The sequence below is a fragment of the Anarhichas minor genome, unplaced genomic scaffold (assembly GCF_050575085.1).
Source record: "Anarhichas minor isolate MPS153535 unplaced genomic scaffold, ASM5057508v1 ptg000025l, whole genome shotgun sequence".
Lineage (NCBI taxonomy): Eukaryota > Metazoa > Chordata > Actinopteri > Perciformes > Anarhichadidae > Anarhichas > Anarhichas minor.
In genome coordinates this window covers 3562278-3583362 of record NW_027466471.1, presented here as the reverse complement: position 1 = coordinate 3583362, position 21085 = coordinate 3562278, and the positions used below count along the sequence as shown (strand labels likewise).

General features: G+C 40.3%; 1 protein-coding gene across 1 annotated transcript in view; it reads left to right on the top strand.

The window, feature by feature from the left end:
- LOC142957496 (dual specificity testis-specific protein kinase 1) overlaps positions 1 to 20780 on the top strand; it is a 33729-nt gene extending 12949 nt beyond the window's left edge. The window contains exons 3-10 of the mRNA XM_076099373.1: positions 5695 to 5888; positions 6385 to 6506; positions 9210 to 9258; positions 9604 to 9753; positions 15213 to 15386; positions 15975 to 16058; positions 17277 to 17363; positions 18598 to 20780. Coding sequence (XP_075955488.1) covers positions 5695 to 5888; positions 6385 to 6506; positions 9210 to 9258; positions 9604 to 9753; positions 15213 to 15386; positions 15975 to 16058; positions 17277 to 17363; positions 18598 to 18702 — 965 coding nt within the window. The 3' untranslated portion in view covers positions 18703 to 20780. The remainder of the gene's footprint in view (positions 1 to 5694; positions 5889 to 6384; positions 6507 to 9209; positions 9259 to 9603; positions 9754 to 15212; positions 15387 to 15974; positions 16059 to 17276; positions 17364 to 18597) is intronic.
- Positions 20781 to 21085: the final 305 nt, after the last annotated feature.

The window sequence follows — 21085 nt, the reverse complement described above, 5'->3', positions numbered from 1 at the left end:
AGCGGAGGACCTATTGTTATTCTAATGTTTATTATTATTATTATTATTATTATTATTATTATTCTTAGTGTTTCGTCGCAAAAAGGAGGTGCTTGGGATACTGGGAAAATGTCGAAATTTGGCACGCAAGCCAGAATTTGCGAAAATTGCAGTCTGATTGGGGTGTCCAACTGCGGTATGAAATATTGGCTCGATAGCGCCCCCTATTGAGTAGCCCCAACATTGGGTTTCACCTAGCTGTATGAAATTTGGTAGGTATGTGGAACGTGATGAGACGCACAAAAAATCCTCTTGGAGTTTTTCATTAAACCAAACAGGAAGTCGGCCATTTTGACTTTTATGATGTTTTTTTGAGGCCAATTTTGAATCATAGTCATAGCCTACTGGTAACAGGAAGTTAAAGTCATTATACTTTGGCTTGTTTCTCTTAGTAGGTAAATCAAATCAACATCAAATTACTTCCACACAAATGTAAGAAGTTCATAATACCAGTTCATAATACAAGCTTTTGATGTTTCGTCGAACGCCGTTGCCATGGCGACACAGTCTTCACCGTGAAAAACAAAGGTAATTTTGAGAGGCTAAAAATGCTTTAATCATAAGCAAACTTGGCGAACAGATTTAAAGGCCAAAATGTTGTTATATAATATGATTTTATTGGTTCAGAGTGGCAAATCGGCTCAATAGCGCCCCCTACAAAATTTCGACGAAGCAGCCCTCGCAGTATGTTTGACCTAGATGTATGAAATTTGGTATGCAGATGTATCACATGTAGACTTAAAAAAAAGTCTCTTGGAGTCATGCTCTAAACCCAACCGGAAGTCAGCCATTTTGAATTTTGTATGAATTTCTCGTGGTTTTTTTCCATTTCCAGGTGCTGTACTACGAACTCCTAGGGAATTAATCCGATCAATTTAGAATTTGGTCAGAACAATCTAAAGACCTTAGCGATTAAAAGTTACTAAAAGCTTGAGGTTTCATTGAACAACATGGACATGGTGTGGCCGCCATTTTACATGGTTCACCATCATCCATCAAGCTGTTGTAACTCGACTGTACTTTGTCAAAACTCTCCCAAACTTGACATATTTGATTACGGTCATGATTTTAGGACTTCTGCATGCCAATATTAACTCATAGTCATAGCGCCACCTACTGGTGACCATGGCTGTAAGCAGGATTCTATAATTACAGCGACCCTAACACTGAACTTATTAAAAGGGTTTGTGGGCACACCATGAGAAAAAGACTTCTCTGATCTAAATATGTGCAAACTAAGATCCTTGGAGAGCAAAAGTTAGATAACAGTGGATTTTCAAACCATGTCAGTGGGCATTAGTATAAATGATCTGTCCAGAGCTTCTTCATGACAATCAGGTTAAACGTTACAATGAATGCTTCACACTACAATCTAAAGTTACAGAAGAACTTAAAATGAAAACAGTGTTAAATTAAAGTGTTCAAGTAACAGCAAATGGCACTACTGTTTTGTTAACTTTCATGTAAGTCCAAATACAATCAGCAGGACACTGCAGGGAGTTGAACCCCATCCCAGTAAACTGACAGTCTGTTATGTTACAAACACTGAAGCACATTCACGCACATTCATTTTCTTAATGATCTTTAAAGGCTTACATTTATGATTGTATCGGAGGTACACTCAAAACATTTGAGGCTTAAGACCTAGCAACATGATCTTGCTACACTGCTGGTCTACGCAGGAAATATCTCACTCGTGCACGCAGAGTGTGATGGTCACAGAAATTCATGGCCGTGTCACCCAGAGTCCTGCCAGTACCGGGAAATACCGTTTAACTCGTGCACGCAGTGTATGACGGTCACAGAAATGCATGGCCAGAGTCCTGACAGTACCCTCGACGTGCGTGAAGTTGCGAGGGCCCGATCAATGCTGCTCGCAGCTTTAATTAGATATTGTTACCGGCTGATGAGAATGCATTTCACACGTTTTGGGGTGCATGACATTTCAGCTTCCAAAGTGGTGATAAAAAACAGCTTTAAAATACTATTGACGAAGAGAAGGAGGAAGGATTGAGACGGCAGTAAGCAGACACAGAGATTGACTGCTAGATGACAGAGCTGACTTGTAAGTATTTCTCTCTGACACCATTAGAGCTGAGAGTGCGCCGATTGTTTAATCTGAAGCCGAATGAACAAAAGAGCAGAATGAATAGACAGGTCTGATTCCCCCCGGCTTGATTGACAAAAAACCCTTTCTTGTGTTGGCGTGTCGGCGTGTGCTTTCCACTGTCGTCACTGTAACGGCGATAGAGGCCCTTGTCGTGGCAAAACAAACTCTGACCTTCAGTGTTGTCCTCTGTGGCTGGAATTAGGTCAGGACTGCCCCTTGTTTTGGGGAATAGAGAGCAGCGAAGAGGTCTCCCTGTGTGAACAGAAGTTTATGAGATGCTACAGTGACTTGGGGAATCCTTGCACAACCCATTCTCACTCCTAACTTGTCAACAATACACACGAAGCATCCTTTACTATACGTATGAGACACAGCGGGCTTTCAACTAACTCTAATGTAAACCCATCTGTGGCAATATTAGACGGTCAGAGGAACTGACGTAGAATAAAACGTGAGAAAGTTCGCTTCGGGTAGGAGGTCAGGGTGGATGTTTGGGTCAAACAAACACAGGACTTTCACTAAGGAGACCGCTGTTCGTGTCACAAGTCAACAGTTTCTTATTTTACCTTACTTTTGTTACTTAACTTTGCTTACTTATTTTACGTAACAGACATACTTATTTTGACCAGAACAGCTTATCCTCATACAACGTTTGTATGATATCCTACGAAAAGTTATTAATCATATTTGTGCGTTTTCCTACACAAGCCTGCAACTCGTGTCAATTTCCACTCGTTACATGCATACGGTCTTTTCAAAATAAACTTCCGTCTTGTCTTGAAACTCAGTTAGGTTAAGGCAACACAACTACTAGGTTAGGTTTAGGAACAGATCGTCGTTTTGGTTAAAATAACCACGGAAGTACTGTCACTGAAGTATGCTAAGTTACGTAACAAAAACATCAACATTGACTTCTCGTTTCACATGGGGAACGAACAGCGGTCTCCTGGCTAAAAGATTGCTGTTTGTTCAACCCATCCATGCCTTAGGGGCCTTTATATGTCCTCATTCAAGATTACATAGATAACCTGCGCAAACAAATTGTGGGATATCTACAAATTACGGCGCATCATTTTTCGTAGGTATTGCTACGAATGCTGGATGAAACCAGCCTGACCCAAACCACGATCTTTTCAACATGTACTGTGTTATGAAGAAAAATAATGAGGAATTGTGGCAAAAAAAGAGATAATTGAATGCAATCTCTTACGACACATTTACTTGAATCGGTCTCTTCTATTCTACACACACAATATGTGTTTTGTGTAAGCAGAGATGAGATGATACCTTCTCTTGAGGACAAACAGCTCTCTTGACCGCTCTGTACAAATGAGTTCAGTGTCCAGCCTTGTTATCCGTCAGTCCTGCCTCTATTTTAAGCCGCTCATTATTCACCGTCTTTGTTTCACTCTGTAAAGTGTAGGTACTCTCCCTCCTCCATGCAGTTAATAAGTGGGAGAGTGAAATTAGACCTTTTGTGAGCTCCTCTTTCATCCAGGGTCGCTTTCATGCTGTTAAATTGCCCTTTTGGCTGTCACACAGTCTTTTGTGTTGGCGTGATCAGTTTAGCAGCAGTGTGCAATGAAATAATCTTAGATATTGGTGAGTTCATATATACCAGTATGCAGCTATAACATAGTTTTAAGAGTACATGGTAAGAGGTATGTCTTGGATGGTTTGCTGTCATGATAGGCTTTTCAGAAGGGCTCACCATTTTTTCAATTCCATTTTCCATTCAACTTTAGACTGTGATTTTAGGATTCTCTAAAAAATAAAGCCTACAGTCAAACATGTATTTCTTTTCCTACGTCGGAACGATAGTTTGAATTACAAATAATAAGTCATAGCGCCAGTCACTAGCCCAAAATCCCTGAGCATTAGAATTTTTTTTGGTGCTCAAGGCATTGGAAGATTACATAAAAAACAAACAAACATCAACATCATGTTCCAAATACAGTGCCACACCATGAACAGTTTACTCCGGTCGGTGGCCGGTGCTTGGTTTTCAACATGGCAGCCGGGTCACAAACTTTCTAATTTTTCAGCGAAACAGAAACTAAAAAATGTTTCTAAAAACATTTAAGGCCCAAAAAAGCCAATGCATTAACAGAATCTAAATTCATATTTGATCAGTTTGATTCGGAGTTCACGAGCTTCACCAGCAGTGATTGTCAGCTGCGTAAGAGACTCCCTATTTGTTCAAAGTAACCAAAACAATACATTTGCATCATTCTACATGGCTCAATTCTGAACCCTAGACTGTGTAAAAGGAGTGGACATAGTCATCGTGTCACGCATTGGTTTGTGGACTGCCGTTATGAAGCCTCGAGTTCGGCGATTTTGCCATCTTGGATTAAGGCCGTGACCATGTTATTTTTTTTGCAACCAATGTATGGAAGTTATCATATTTGAAATGCGGAAGAATGATGTAGAAACGGTAGCGGCAGTGGCCTGTCAATCACAGTAAGCCCGCTCTAAAGCATACTCTGCTTTATGGTCTATTTGACTCTAAATGGACCATCATTTACTAAATGAACATCATGCTGTATTGAAGAAGACTTGAAACTAGATATTGAGACCATAAACTGATGTTTACAATGTTTACTGAGGTAATAAATCAAGTGAGAAGGAGAGTCATTTTCTCAAAGACAATCAGACTTATTTTTCCAACTGGAGGAGTTGCCCCCTGCTGGTCAGTAAAGACAATGCAGGTTTTAAGACACTTCCGCATCGGATTCACTCGGCAGAACCGGAGGTTGCCCCCTGATCTGAACATTTAGGACTGCGCCTGTCGGTGTTTCTAGACCTGCAGTTTGTCTACTTTGTTCCGATTCATGGACTTATTTGTTGCATTTTCCGCTCGGTTTGTTTGTGTTCACACAGCAACATTCAAGAGCGGTTCAAAAAGTTGTGGACAAACTGTTCTCTCATTGGTCAGAAAATTTAGCGGGAAGATTTGCCTCAAAACGTTTCCTCCTCTTTCTTTTTTTTCCTTCTTCATTATGGAGCACAGGCGGTGTGTGTTGCTAATTGTTTTCATTGCCTTTATGTGATTAGTTTAGTAGTGTTCATTAAATGAACATAATATCCAACAAGCATCTAGACTGCGACTAGAAAACGATGCCCTATTACATTTTATTAGAACACATGCCTCCTCAAGAGTTCGCCGCCGGAGATAGGCTTTGATGTGTGCATACTGCCACATACTTGCATGACAATTGTTTTTCAGATGGCGCATCAGGTAGACCTGATTTGATTATATTTATAGGCCTGGTTGTTTTGGATGGATTGTGTTCTTGCTGTAAACAAACCACTCCAGAGTACGAGTGGAGGCCATTCAAGACCATCATCTCTAGATATCAGCCCACTTGTTTTGTCAAGTGTCCGAATTGCTGTGTTCACATGTGCCTAAAGAAACCGAACCTGGGAATCAAAACGGTACAGGTTTCGGAACAACTGGTCCTTTCTGAATAAATCCAGCTCAAAAATGTAACTCTTTTCGCATCTTCAGCCTAACCTGTGTCTATTTGTCTCTACTTTCCCAGCGGACATCTCCAGGATGTGTGATGTGGACGTGTCCCCGGACCCCACCAGTCCCACCCTGTACGGTGAGTCCTCGGACAAGTACTACCATGTGGACCGCTGGCAGAAGCTCCGCACTGCCGTCCGCAAGCTGGAGTTCTGGGAGAACTTCACCGCCGAGCTGATCGGGAGTGGCTTCTTCTCCAAAGTCTACAAGGTATTCCCTCCCTCCTCCAGCCTGTGTTGCCTTGTTGCCGGCCTATGTATGAGCTGCCATCAAAGTTTGCTTTGTTCCAGACACTAATTGGGACATTCTTGCCATTCCGTGATTGGCCCAATGGCTTTGGAGACCGTGGGTGCGCAATGCTCATCCTCAGATGAGACCTTATATAACTCCTTATGTGACACCACCGGTGCTGGAGTGGTGCCACAGGGAGAGCTGATTTTCATACATTAAGGCTTTGTCCATGATGAAATGAGCTAGAAAGAGGCCACAGGATGGGCAAGAGATGCGATCAAATAAGATCGAGAAAGACAGCTTTCGTTCTCGGATTTCGGACCGATTTTTTAATTACATCCACAAAGAATACACACTTTCAGAATCTTACTGTTGTCTCACCGTCTCCGCTGTATATCTACTAGTCTCCCCATCTCTGCTGCCCCCAACTGCTGCTATTGCCGCTTCCACTATCTCTGCCTTTAATGTCCTTCAGGTGATTCACAGCACCAGTCGCAAGGTGACGGTGGTGAAGATCTACAAAAACGACGTGGACCAAGACAGCATCGTACGGGAGATCAGCCTGCTGCAGAAACTCTCCCACCCCAACATCGTCAGGTAACAGTCCACCCATCACCCTCTTCTTACTGGAGCTTTTGTGCTTTGTCCAAAGGGTTAAATTCTACTCAAGCAAAAAAAGCTGCAGTTTATCTTCTCCGTTTTTACAGGCTCGACACTCTCCCACACATATACTCTCTCTTTTTCCACTCCACAGTCTTAAGCTTCGTAGCAGTATTTATGGCTATCAGAGTTACAGAGTATAATGGGAATACCTTTTAAACATATATTCTTACCTCAACTACACTAAATAGTTATACTATGGTTCATACTATTACGTTGATAACTGCTGAAAACAACGCAAAAATCCACACAACCCTCTAAATGTATTTCAATGAGATTAAATATTTCAAAGAGTTTAATCTACTGATTACTGAGCCACATTAGCTCCAAAAGTCGCTAAATCTAGCAAGAAAGTCTTACAGTATATATATATATATATATATATATATATATATTTATTAAAACATTTTTTGTGAAAGCATTTGATTTATTGGTTGCTGTTGGGATTTCAACAAATATGAGAATTTTTTACAAATATAACAAGAAATGTTTTTGAAAAACATTACGGACCGTAGCTTTAAGGAGTTCAAAACACACTTCTTTAAGTTATTGTACATATAGTCACATGGCCTTGTACATATATAAAACTGCTCCAATAATGTCATTAAAGCAGCATTTATGTATATAATTTACTACTATTCCTATTATTTGGACTTGTGTTTGTGCCCATCTGATAAAGTCTCTCTCTTTTAGCTCTATTTTAGTCTCCGCCGTCTGTTTAGCTGCGAAATGTTTCACTAGCTAGTTGCTAACTTTGTCTGTCTGATGTTTGGCGCTGTGTAGTTGGTGTACAGTGGTGTTCTCAGAACCTTTTTCCGTTCAAAACAAAGTTGATGAAAACGAGGTTGGCGAGAGCGGTGAGACTGAACCAAAAACAACAATGTTACTGGTCGTAAAATCAAAACACTCCATAGAACTGAGTCTGCAGAGATATCCATCACTACCTTACATGTAGTCATTCGATCCATTGTTTGTATTAAATTATTGATTAGAACAGCTTAATAAATTTCATAAAAAACCTATTGGAAAGTGGTACCAAAAACTTGCAAGTACAATGTTGCTTAGTGTATGTAGTTTGGTAGTTGACCGAAGCACAGCCTCGCTGCAGTCAACATAAATATAATGACACCTTGGGGCTATTTAACACTGGGCCTGTTGGCTACAGGAGTTACATAAGGTGTGAAACCACACGGACTTGTTTGCCCAAGCAATCTTATTTTAGCCATTTAGCAAGGACACAGCAGTAAGGTTATCAGAGCAGCTTATGTGCTCACCGTTCTAGGCTGTGGTGAAAGCAGTGCCCATACTGTCAGTACCTACGTACACACACACACACACACACACACACACACACACACTAACCTGCTTTGATAATAAACTGCAATCAGGTGTCAACCTGTCTGAATGTTGGAAATGAATAGGTTTGAAAATCTACAGTACGAAATGGACAAGTCACGTTCAGTCAAGTTTTTAAACTAAGCTAAATATTTCCTAGTTACCTTGTAAAATCTCAGTCACACATTTGGATGCAAGTTATTAATTATATCCCGACACTATTGTAGATGGATGTAAGACATCTGTCTCTCTGTGTGCTGAATCATGGTTGTGAAGACAGTGTCTTAAGAACTGTATGCAATAAAAACAAAATCCTTTAGCCAGAGGGTTCACTATATAAATGTATACATATCGTTTTTATTTAAATAGATTTTTTTATAGATTTTCTTAAAATAACTACTATTTCCGAATTGCTGTTGTTACTGTTCTTTTTATGGCAAAACTAACGGCAAATTTCAATAATAAAGTCGTCCTTATCAAATCTTACTTTCTTAAGGATATGCCTGATGATTTTCTTTATTCTTCTTATTCTCAAGAAATTTCAATAAAAAATGAATCCAAATAACAATTATTATCTCAGTATATTTGTGTATCTTACTCTTATGTGGCATTATTGTTAAAAACACATCAATCACACTGTCGCATTGGGTGACAAGTTCCTTCATTACCATGAACACACACACTGTAATTGATTTTTGACTCAGTCTTACATACACCGCCCTGCTGTTCCAAATACTCACTAGAGCACTAAATGTGGATTAATCCACCGCTGAAAGTAGTCCCTAGCAAATGCATGATTCCCTCTTGTTTGAGTCATGTTTGATTAAAAACTACAGCGCCCAGCAGTTTTAGAGAATTACTGAGCCCAGTTTTTAAAGATTTCAGTAGAAATGAACGGCATTGGGGCTTAGAGCCAAAGACAAGGTAGGAAAGTCGGATAGTATGAGACAGACTGTTGGTTGTGGTCATTTTCTGGGATTTGTTGTCAGTATGAAAAATATCATTAATCTTATCCTTTCATGAAGGTCCTAATCAACTTGTTATGTTAAAATATGGTGACTTTCTGCTGAATTTGTTTTTATGGCCGCTAATGTTTTAATCATTTCTTTATTCAGGGACCAAAAGCTGCTAGCATGGCAACTATTGTTCCTGTGTAGCTGTGTGCCGCGGGGCTTTGAGCTAAATGCTAACACACTCTCATGGACAAAGCTAACATACTAATGCTAAGCAAGGATGATATTTACCGTGCTCGCCATTTTAGTTCAGTTACGGGACAAGTAATGAACACATTTCCTCTCCTTCTAGATATCTGGGAATCTGTGTCAAAGAAGACAAACTTTATCCAATCTTAGAGGTGAGTCCCACGCCTTTTCTTTTTACTTTTGCACCTTGTGAGTCATGGTGGGTGTGCATGCTCGCTGGCTTTGTTCTGAGTGTGGAAAAACACAACAGATTACACTGATAGGAGTTGATAGTGATAAAGAAATGGTGAGCGTTTATTGTGTAACCAGGGTTCATCGCTTCAGAGTAATGACTGTATATGACAGGAAATTATACGTTCACGTAATCTGATATTTTTGTACTGTCCATATTCATATTAGTGTATGGAATCCAACAAATACATTATTACAGTTTTACTGCTCAGTTTGGATTCATGTGTTTTGTGACAGTGTAACCTGGTCTATGTTGGCTGTGTCAGTATGTGAATGGTGGCTGTCTGGAGGAGCTTCTGGTCAGGAAAGATGTTCCCCTGTGCTGGAGAGAGAAAGTGGACCTGGCCTGCGATATAAGCAGAGGAATGATCTACCTGCACTACAAGAACATTTACCACAGAGACCTCAACTCCAAGGTAAGACCTTCGGCCTTTTGTCCCACTCTGTCCTGTTACTTAGCCGCTGCAGCGGTCTACTGTCCCCACAGGGATCATTAAAGTTTCACTTCAACCACCTCCACGCTGACCTCACAGCGGGATGCACTGTAGTTGATACTTAAACGCTGTCGCTCAGCAGCCAAAATATAAGACCACTGGTGAGAGATCGAGAACTTGAGAACAGAGAACTTCTAAGTGCTATGATTCCAAGAAATGCGTCACTTAAACATTTACGGTTCTGTAGTCTGAAACATCTAACCAGTGGAACCAACCAATGGCCTAGGATAAGGGGCCGACAGTGAACCATTGTTGCATGTCATTCCCCATCTCTTTCTCATCTAATTACCGATCTAATAAAGGCATAACAAGTCTCCAAAAGATATTTTCAAAAGAATCCAACAAATAAAACTACTTCCAAATTGATAAACCTAAATAACAAAGTATAGAAATAAAAGGAATGGAAAAAAATATTAAATTTAAATTTTGAAAATATATTTTATGTGTAGTATGAAGAAATAAAGAAGAATAGGAAAACATGAAGCACAATTAGAATATAGTATCACTTTGAAAATAAATTATTCAGTTACATTGAACACCTTTCCCGTATTTACTTCACCCAGCCATATGCATACACATAATCATGTGCAATTATTTACATGTACAAAATCAGCCCCGACTCCCTGTCTGATTAGCAAACTTTGTGTTGCTCCCGTTACACAGGTTAAACCCAGCGCAGGGAGCGCAAAGACCAACGCCGGCCGGCTCTCAGAGTTTGGTTGGATTTTGTGTATTCTTACCCTGCTGTTAGTTAGTAGTTGACTTTTTATTTTAATGACTGATGACTGTAAATTTAGATTGTATGGACCCAGTATCATTTGTTTGGACCATGTGGCTACATCGATTAGTTTTTTCTCGTGCCTTGAAATCCTGACATGTTGGCAAATTCTTCAATCACATGAGAATCGGAGTGCATCAAAGCGTTTTGTCCACAGAATTTATTGTGCTTTGGGTGAACCGGCTGGTAAAAATCACCTAGCAACACAACAAGTGCAGTGCAAACCAGCCTCGTGCTGTGATTGACACTGGAGGTCCTGCACCTCTCAGGCCTTTTCACCGACATTTTGTCACAGTAGGAAAAAGCACAGGTGTAACTGATCAAATCAAAGATGGCTGGATTCCATTTAGCTGCTTCGGTTTTAGGGTCCCCGAACACTCAGATTGAAAGGAGCCATCGTTGATGTTATTGGTAACACCCGTGATTTTTTCCTACTATGACAAGTCAAACTGTCTGGGCTGTTCTATATTAGTGTGAGGTCCCACCATACAAGTGCAATGAACTTTGGGATATTATGTATTCTAACTTTGAAGGAGGCTACCCAAAAACAATGTCCGAGCTTCATGGACCATTGATGAGGGATCATGTAGATTTGAAAGACCCGATGGCAAAGCTGGAAGACCGTGGTTTAAGCGAGCCCAGTTCCTCCCAGGACACATTTTCTTCCCAACAAATGTAATTTGTGGTTTGTTTGGAGTCTCTTTAACTACCAAATGCTTTGGGCTTGTCCCAAAGGAAAACCAAATGAGTGCCAAAGTTTACACAATGACAGTCAAATAAGCAAAGTAAGGCACACCTCAACTTACAAAGTCGACCATTTAAAAAAAAAAAAACAGCACAAAGAATGAACAGATTTCTATCCCTCAATACTTGTTACATTTAATAGTTTGATCGTTTTATTGTCATGTTGAAAAAAACAATAAACTGACAAAGATTAGGCTGTATTCTAAAATGACTGTCATTCTCTATATTCAGTATTTTTACTTTAATACAGTAAAACACATTTTACTGTTAACTGTAACAATCATGCAGGGTTTTCAGATCCTCATCCACATTCTCATGCGTGGGTACGCCTGTGTGTGTGTGTGTGTGTGTGTGTGTGTGTGTGTGTGTGTGTGTGTGTGTGTGTGTGTGTGTGTGTGTGTGTGTGTGTGTGTGTGTGTGCGCTCTGCGTTAGGTGCTGTCTTTCTCTTCCGGTTGCCAGGCTTCACAGAAGAAACAGCCAGCATTTCAAAGAGCCATTCGCTCTATTGTCATGCTAATAGATGGTTGCTAACTAAACCGCTGTTGCTGCACACATAATTTCGTGGATTGGTGTGAGAACATGAGGGGGCTCTCACCACGCGGCACCCAGAGGCAACTCATTTGGCTCTGTCCCCTGTTCACTTTATCGACGAGGCGGCCAAAGTTGATTTACGTCACACTCTGGCTACAGAGACTGAATTGATCCGTCCATAATGTCGGTCCCGGGTGACTGGTGATAATTGAAGGAATTATCCTGACGGAGTTAGCGGCTAGCTGGGGAACAAAGTCACAAAACTAATGCAGTTAAACAGGCTAAGTTGGTAAAGACTAAAACACAGAGTGAATAATGGACTTAGATTTGCCAGGCGGTCAGAAACATGAGTCCGGATAAATGCAGATGTTGTTATGTATTTCAAAAAATATCATTTAATGCAGCATTAATTACATTTTTTTTAACCCGGACCCTTATTACCCATGTCTTTATGTCTAAGTGACTAACAGGTAACCTGACCCACTAGAGCCGCCATTAGAAAGTGTTCGGAAAAAGGGGCAGGCACTTTCAAACGCTACTTGGCAGGTGATTGGGTGAACCATCTGTCAATCAAACTCTTTCCGAAGCCAGTCGGGAGGAGAGCAAAAACATATTTTCCATCGAGGAAAGCCTTGTGTCATTCTTTGCTCTTCTTTCAGCCATGTTTCAATGAAACTTCGGTTTTGATATAATTGATGACCGTTCCAGCATCAAAGCTAACCATCGTCGTTTAGAGTGAATAGTCTCCTCCCTGTGTCGTCTCGCACACGCTTAAGCCACGCCCACAGCTGCCAGTTGGCTCCTCGCAGGACACTGATTGGTCCATGTTCTGGATTTTTTCGTGACATGCGATACTGTGATGCTCGTGTGATCTTGTGAGAATCCAACTGCAGTGCAATCTAAATCAATAGGGACCATTGAAATGGGTCCAGTATAGATGGAGAACGCTGCAGCTGCTAAACGGGCTGCAATGTAATCGCTCGAGTTAACTCCTCACCGTCAATGCGTGTCCACTGAAAGTGCTTGTTTTTACCACTGACTGCCTCTGATTGTTGTTATAAGTGTCTGACAACATTATGGAAATGACGCAACAGAGAAATAAAAGCTTTCCGTTTGTTGTTGTTGTCATGTGACTTGTTGCCAGAAGATGGTGGAAACGTGAGTGATAGTTGAGCGGAGAAGAGAGCTGGTGTTGCCAGAGTTTGTCGTGTTGTCGAGAAAGTGTAGCTTAGTGTTTTTTAAAAGATTTTCAATGACAGGTCTGAATATTTAGCTGATTTCCACAATGTGGATGCAACAGGAGATTTCAGAACGAGCGATATTTGGTTAGACACATTGACATCCTGGATCAAGCAGAAGGTAAAGAAAAACGTTTTATTTCTCTGTAGGGTTCTTTCCGTGATGACACGTATAACAATCTGAGCTAGTCGGTAACAAAAACAATAACTTTAGGTGGATGTACATTACGTTTCCACTAGTTTAGCGGCTGCAGTGTTCTCCATCAATACTGGACCAATTTCAAAAACTGTTGAAATGAAAAATAGGGGTCTAGGCTGAAAATACAGATGTTGACCCTTGAACCACATGAAGACCGTGGCTGCTAGCTATTTCCTGCTGGGCAACTTTCCCGTCCTGAGGGCATCATTTCCTTCCATGAATATTGACTATTTTAAATAAAGCCACTGTGTGAATAAAATTAATTTTATTAGCTTACAATGTAATTGTCTCTTTACTCACGATCCCTTACTGATCTCATTAGGTTTGCCACGAATATATCACAGTAATATCCTTATCTTTTAGTTATAACATGTACACCAACATATGAAGTTATCAATCAAACAACTTTAACAGAATTCTATTAAAGACCACAGCAGATTCATCCCAAACTAAACGTTGGGAGAACTCTGTTCTTTATATTACACTTTTTGGGGAAAGAAAGTCATACACTGCAACTCCATTTAAGTAGCTGAACATGTGAAGCCTCTGGCGCCAACATTTTAGGATGTCCAAAAGGCAAATTACAATAAAAAGCCCCCCAAAACAATGCAGCCATTGTGAATATGCCTCAGTAACTCTGCAAGATAACTCGAATCAGAGTTTAAGCTCCTGGAAAAGTTGAGGCCCCTTTTTAATTAGCGCCTTTTCTCTCCGTATCTGCTAACGCGTTCCATTTCTGTTCCCCCAAAACTGTTGGTTTCACTGGCAGAGAGGGCCGGGGCTAAATTTAGAGTGGAAGTGTGGGACTGGGAGGTTGTTTTTTTATTCCCAGGAGAGCCTCGTAATGACAGGCTACTGGATGGAAAAAGGCTTCTGGTGCAATGGGAGCCAGATGCAGAGACGTCGCTTCCACACAGAGAACCTTTAAGATTTACAAATGCGTGCACACAAATGACATTTTCTGTCAAAGACTTGTATTTTGTGCCCCTTTCTATAGTAATGAGAGTGATGCACACACAATCGACATCCCACACATACATTATACACTCATACACACACTTGGGGGCCACTCACCTTTGTTATGTAACCACAGCGCTCCCACCGTTTGCCTCTCATCACACCTCCAGCTCTCGGCCTGAGGAGTCTGTGACCCACGCGTCATATTTTTCCACAGAGATGATGAACTTTTCACTACAAATCTTTTTCTTTTTTTTTCATAGTATTTTATTCAGTAAAACAAGACTGAACATTGGGAACATGACGGGATTAACACAGGGCAGAGCATGCATTGGAGTACAGTGTCAAAGGAAAAGCAAAGGTTTGATCCTAGAGAGAGAGTGTGTGTGTGTGTGTGTGTGTGTGTGTGTATTAGAGAAAGGGCTGGGCAGCATGTTTTATAGGATTTTATGTGTGATTGTGTAGAAAAAGGGGGAGTGGTTTAAAAAAAATCTAAAAAATGAGATACATTTAAATCAAAATTACGCCAATTAAACCATTGGGAGATATGCTATATATATATATTTTATTACAAATCTGATAACAGCTGGCCAGTCAGTGTGATGGAGGCTACCCTCTACAGTAGCACACAGGCAGCCCAACGGATTCCTCCACATGGGGTCTGGGTGAATTATTTAGTGTACTGGAAACAGATCCTTTGAGCCGGCTGATAAGAGCAGAGGCTAAAGAGCAGATGGATGTTCACTTACTAACAATGCAATGGAGGCCCATCTAAAGATCAGGACTATTACAGACAACGTGGACAAAAGATGAACTGCTGATGCTCCCTGCTTCGGCATATATCAAACCTCACACTGCCCTCTGTTGGCAAACTATAACATTGCAGTTGCATTACTATTATTCTTTTCTTCTCTCCTGTCCGTGTTTGTCCAGAACTGTCTGATCAGGGTGACATCTCGGGGTCGGGAGGCCCTGGTCACTGACTTCGGCCTGGCCAGGGAAGTGGTGGAGCTGCCGGTCAAAGACCCCGGCAGGAAGCTGTCACTGGTGGGCTCGGCCTTCTGGATGGCCCCTGAGATGCTCCGAGGAGAGCCGTACGACCGCAAAGTAACAGACACACACACACACAAACTCCCTCCTATTTCAGCTGGATGCTCATTAACGTTGTGTCGACATCATTTGTTGCAAACCTTGGAAACATGGAAGTCACATTGATGGACAGAAAGTGAGATAAATATGAATGTTTAATGTTAGATTAAATGTTCACTAGTGTAGGTTCAGATAACCTGAATTTACAACACTGTTCTTATATAGTCATGTGAACAGGTATCAAGTCTTAAAATATATATAACAGTCTTGGAGATTGAATTGAATTTAATGATAGATTAATGATTGTTTTTCAATGTCAATTAATCTACTGGTTATCTTCTTGATTAATCTATCAATTCTTTGGCAAAAAAACTGTGGAAAATGCTTTTTACAATTGCCTAAAGCCCAACAACGTGTCTCCAAGCTCCAAAAACCCTCAAATGATCTTATGTTCTGTTATCAAAATAGTTGCTACATTGTGTTACATGTCTTATTAGTTATATTATTCAATAGAAGTATATTTTTGCTGGTTTTCAAAGCAACCAATTTGTTCGGGATTCGTTTGAGGCCGACCTCAGTTATTGCATCATATGTTACTTGTTCCAGGTGGATGTTTTCTCCTTCGGCATCGTGCTCTGTGAGATCCTGGCCCGGATCCCTGCCGACCCAGAGATACTACCCAGGACACAGGTAGCGATGCATTAGAAAGCCTTTATGACAGCAGAAGGGACCTCACATTGGCATATTATAATTCATATAAATGGTGTGCCATGCAGCCAGCTGATACTAAGGCTGCACTGATAATATTCAATTCATTGTTTTGTGTGTAAAGGATTCAAAGATTTCAGGATAATTTGCTACAGGAGAAAAGCATGAAAAACAACAAAACAAAAGCAGTAGAAAACCCTCATTTTAGTGTCCCAGACCTCACGGTGACGTAAATGAGGTTTAAAACCTAAACAATAATATTATATGAAATTGAAGAAAACAGCAAAGCGCCACATTTAAGTAGCTTGGACCAGCGAATGTGTGCCGTTTTTTAATCGATCTGTGATTTAATACTCAAATACTCATGTCTTTGACCAAAACCTTCTTCAACGAATGGAAGTTGCTCATGAGTCACAACTAAGTACAGAACTTTGGTCACATGATAACAAGTGGCTGAATTTAAAAGTTACATTATCTGATGTTATGGTCGAAAGCTCTAAAAATAAAAACTAGTAAGTGAGTTTTAAATATTTTATCACAGAATTGTGATGAATCTCTCTGTTAATTGATTAATTACCTAATCATTTCAGTACTGGATGATATTGCTCCATTTTTGTTGATCCATTTCATTTGATGTTTTCTGATCTGGATTTGTTGTGGAGCTGATCTCTGTACTACTTGTCCAGGGTTGCAATCTGCAACCACACCGCTAGATATCACATAATCCTACACTCTGGTCCTTTGAAGGAATTTGGGTCATTATGGGAAATACGTTATTCGTTATCTTGACGTAAGTCCACTGTCATATCTGTCCATTAAAAAATGAAGCTACAGCCAGGAGGCAGTTATGTTAGCTTAGCATAAAAACTGAAAACCGGGGGGAAACAGCTACTGGCTTACTCCAAAATTCATAAAAATGCTTACCAACACCTCTTAAGGTTATTAATTAACATTATGTATCTTGTTGGTTTATTCAGTACACAAAAAAATTTAAAGAACTGTAAAAAATGATAATTTGTAGTTTTATGTCGTGTAAATTTGTTGTTATCAACTTATTCCATGCTATGAGAAAGACATCATTTATTGTTCCAGTTCCAGCACTTGGATGTGTTGAACTGGACACATCTTTGGTTGGTGCAGTGAAATGTGCTCACTAGTTGTGCTCACGCTGCAGTGACTGTTGATGTTGATGTCTTTCAGGACTATGGGCTGGATGTGGATTTGTTCAGGGAGCTGGTGAATGACTGTCCTCAGCGTCTCCTGGAGTTAGCAGCCAGCTGCTGTATGGTAGGTAGACGGAAGAGCTTACATATACAATAGTAAAACAAAAACAAGGTCCGCATGAAGCCTTGTTGAACAAAAATGCAATGTCAATCAAAAGGTACAAGCCCGGTATTAATGTTGGAAGACAAGTGAAGAAAACTACTAAACATGAAGTATTAGCAAATATAGACATAGAACATGTGTTTTATCCTGCTATTTAATGGCATATATAAATACCAGTGGCGGGCCGTGCATTTTATACCTGGGCCTTCTGTGCTGTCCTACTACAGTTGAATAACCTAATTATGAGCCACAGCTACGGTTATTATTTGTTTCTAGGGATGTAATAATACACATATTCGTATTAAACAGATCTGCTAGCTAGCTTTCTGTTTGACAAAAGTCACGCTGGCCCACTGACCAATCACGGCGCATGTTAATGCAGACGTACTTAGCAGGCTACCTGGGTAGCAGTGGCACGTCAAAGAATACGCCTAACATGTCAAACTAAAGATCTGATTGGTTGAAGACTATGACAATCAACAATAACGTCCCCATATACTTTAATCTGCAAAGTCTACCTAGCGGACCTCGGGCCTCTCTCCTTACATAGAGACATAGAGGCTGAATCTGATTGGATAAAAGCTCTCCTTAAAACAAGCTGCACTGGAAGCAGCGCTGCAGGCTTGAAGCAGAGCAACAGAGGAAGACAGGAGCTGTGCAATGAGAAAATAAGCTAATGGCAAAAAAATTACAATACATGTAGTGTATTTGTGAAAAAGTATTAAATTATAAAATAGCTATAACTTTGTGATTCTGTTTAGGTCAGCAGAGAAGGCTTAGCTGGCCCTCACGGCCCACCACCGATAAATACATATATATGTACATATACTGTATATGTCCATATCTGTATATATGTGTGTATATATACATATATATGTGTATATGTATTTATAAATAGTTATTTTATCATTTTAAACTTAAAAAGTTATCAAAATCAGAGTTGGTTATTCCCAAACTTGCAAACTCTTTCTCTTAAAACTTTGAGTCTCAAGCCAATAACGGGTAACCCTGACGACATAATACAGTGTATCTTCATGCAACGTTTTACATATCTTTGGAAAATGTATTTCTTATTTCTCGTGCATTCTCCTACGTCCAACAACACAAGCACCAGTGTGATCGTGCAGTGCAGTCAGAACTACTTCCCCAGAAGTAGACACCGCCTCACAGAGCTAGTCTCCTTTCCTCCAATCAGGTGGAGTCCTTCAGACGGCCAGCGTTCACAGAGCTGCTGGACGAGTTGGGAGAAGTCGGCGAGAGTCTGGAGCCGCCGCCAAAATCCGAAGAGACTGCAAGCTGAGTCGTCTGCCCCGGAAAACCCTTCCACCCATCCATAGTGTCCAGGAGTATTTGGTCTCTGTCTGGGACAAGAAGCTAGACTTGGACCCCGAAGCCCTCGTGGCATCAATCTCCTCTCCTGTACTGCACCCACACACGAGACCACGGCTGAACTCGTCTCAACCGAGGCGGTGCAGATATGCTAGATGTGTTTTTTGGAGGGTAGTGGAAAGTCTCCTGGCTTCTCGTGGACTTTTTTGCTTTGACGTTTTGTGTACAGATGATTCATAGTTTGACTCACAGGATGGAATGTACAGTATGTTTTTTTTTTTGTCTTATCCTCTCTTCCTTCTGTTCTGTGTGTCAGGTTTGTTTGTCACCAGCGACACAGATGATCAAATCTGTCAATGTGCTTTCTGCCTCTTCTATCTGCTCTTAAACAAACCGGTGGACATCGCTTCATAAAAGATGGGATGCATGAAATACACGAGGAGATTTAAAGTTGTCTTGTAGACTTTGAGGAGTTGAACAGAAACTGAAATTTACAGAAACAGTTGAGGTTCACAATATATGCTCACGCTCATATTTCATGGTCTCATCTCAAGTTATTTATCGTATATACTATTATTATCATGTATAATTGCAGTTATATTTGTCTGGAATGACACTGAAAACCCACCTGAAACATATCAGTTTTTCAGGAACGAAGAAAAACAAACCCTAACCCTTTATTTAGAGTAATGACTATGCATGTTGGAGTTATTAAAGAACTATACACATCTCAAAAATGAAATCATAAAAAAGTGGTCGTTTCAACAGTGATGTGCACAAATGAATGTCCTCATCTCTATTTTGTCATTGTTACTTTGAACTGATCATGTGCGTGTAAACATTTTAAACTTCTTTTCTTTTGCTCCCAACTTTTTAAATTCTGGCACCTTTCTTGGGATTTAAAGGGTCCACATTCCTTTGAGTTTACCAGTATTTACTATTTTACGTTTTGTGTCGTGTCTCTGATTTTCTTTCAGGCAGCTGCAATGCAAAATTAACTTTCACAAAAGCTACATTTGGTTTCTATCTTATTGAATTCATTCCAAAATTTGAGTTAGTTCTCAAAATTCAGAGACACAGTTTTAGGTGTATTGCACATAAATAAATAAATATGATAAAACAGTGAATAAATATAAAAACAACAACATTGAAATACAGGTGAAACACAGACGTCCCAGCAGGCTTTTACATACAGAAACAAAACTCACCGATGAGAAAAAATACAAATAACCTAGAACTTAATTTAAGGTATTTCATCTTCTCAGAGTGTATACATATTCATCTGCATTCAGAAGTCACTGTTTCACTTTTCACATTCCGTCACTGAAAACTAATGGAACGTTTTAAATAAAAATTAAGTTTCAGTCCCATTTCATAGAAGCACCTTGTGTGTCATTTGTTGTGAGACTTTTTTCATTCACTTGGTTCAGTGATAATAAAACCACAGGAGACGCTGACTCCTAGAACTGAACAGGAGCTCCAGAAAATGAAAGGACTCATAGAAGAATATTGTCCACACAGGTTTTTTTAGCATCATTCACAGTAAATTCTGTATTGTAAAAATGGTAACTTTTTTTCTGGCATAATTAGGGATGACAAGTTGTAAAGATTTAGAACTATAATTGATCAGCGTTTAAAGGCGCAACGTGTAATGACTGGCGAACCTGCTCCAAACAGGCAGGGGGCAGCATTTCCCATCTGCTACTGGGTCCATACAATCTTATTTTACAGTTATAAACTGACTAACAGCAGGGTAAGAATATGCACAAATTCAATCAAACTTCTGAAACTCTGAAAGGCAGTCAAAATACCACTGCTATCTTCCAGTGTGGCGTTAGCCTACAGTTTACGCTGTGTTTACTATGCCGCTAACCGTCGGATGTACGCTTTGATAGTTTGTTTATTGGCTCAAAGTGGCAGAAACAAGATAACCAGTGTTTGAGAGACCCCTTGATTGATGCTGCAGACCCCCCTGAAAGCCTCACTAGTAGCTAAATGTATTTGTGTATGTGTCCCTTGCAAGTGCCATTAAAAGGTCTTTAAAAAGCTTTCTAATGCCCAGAAGTTTTCATCGCAAAACATGTATTCACAAATATGAATAGTGAGTTTGAGATACGATTTTCCTCCGTAAATCATACTGCCAACCAGAGCAGCAATTGGTTGCGAAGTGCAAACCCATCTTCACGTCTGTTCGTGGACCTAAATGGACCCTCTTTGGACAAATTAGATCCAGTGCTTTTCATGATAATCTGGCTCAAAGCAGGACATCGTCTCTCCTCTTTTTGGATACCAGGATGGCAACTAGAAGAAGCCGAGCTGAGGTCTGTGTGTCGGGTTCGAGCGAGTCCGGTTGG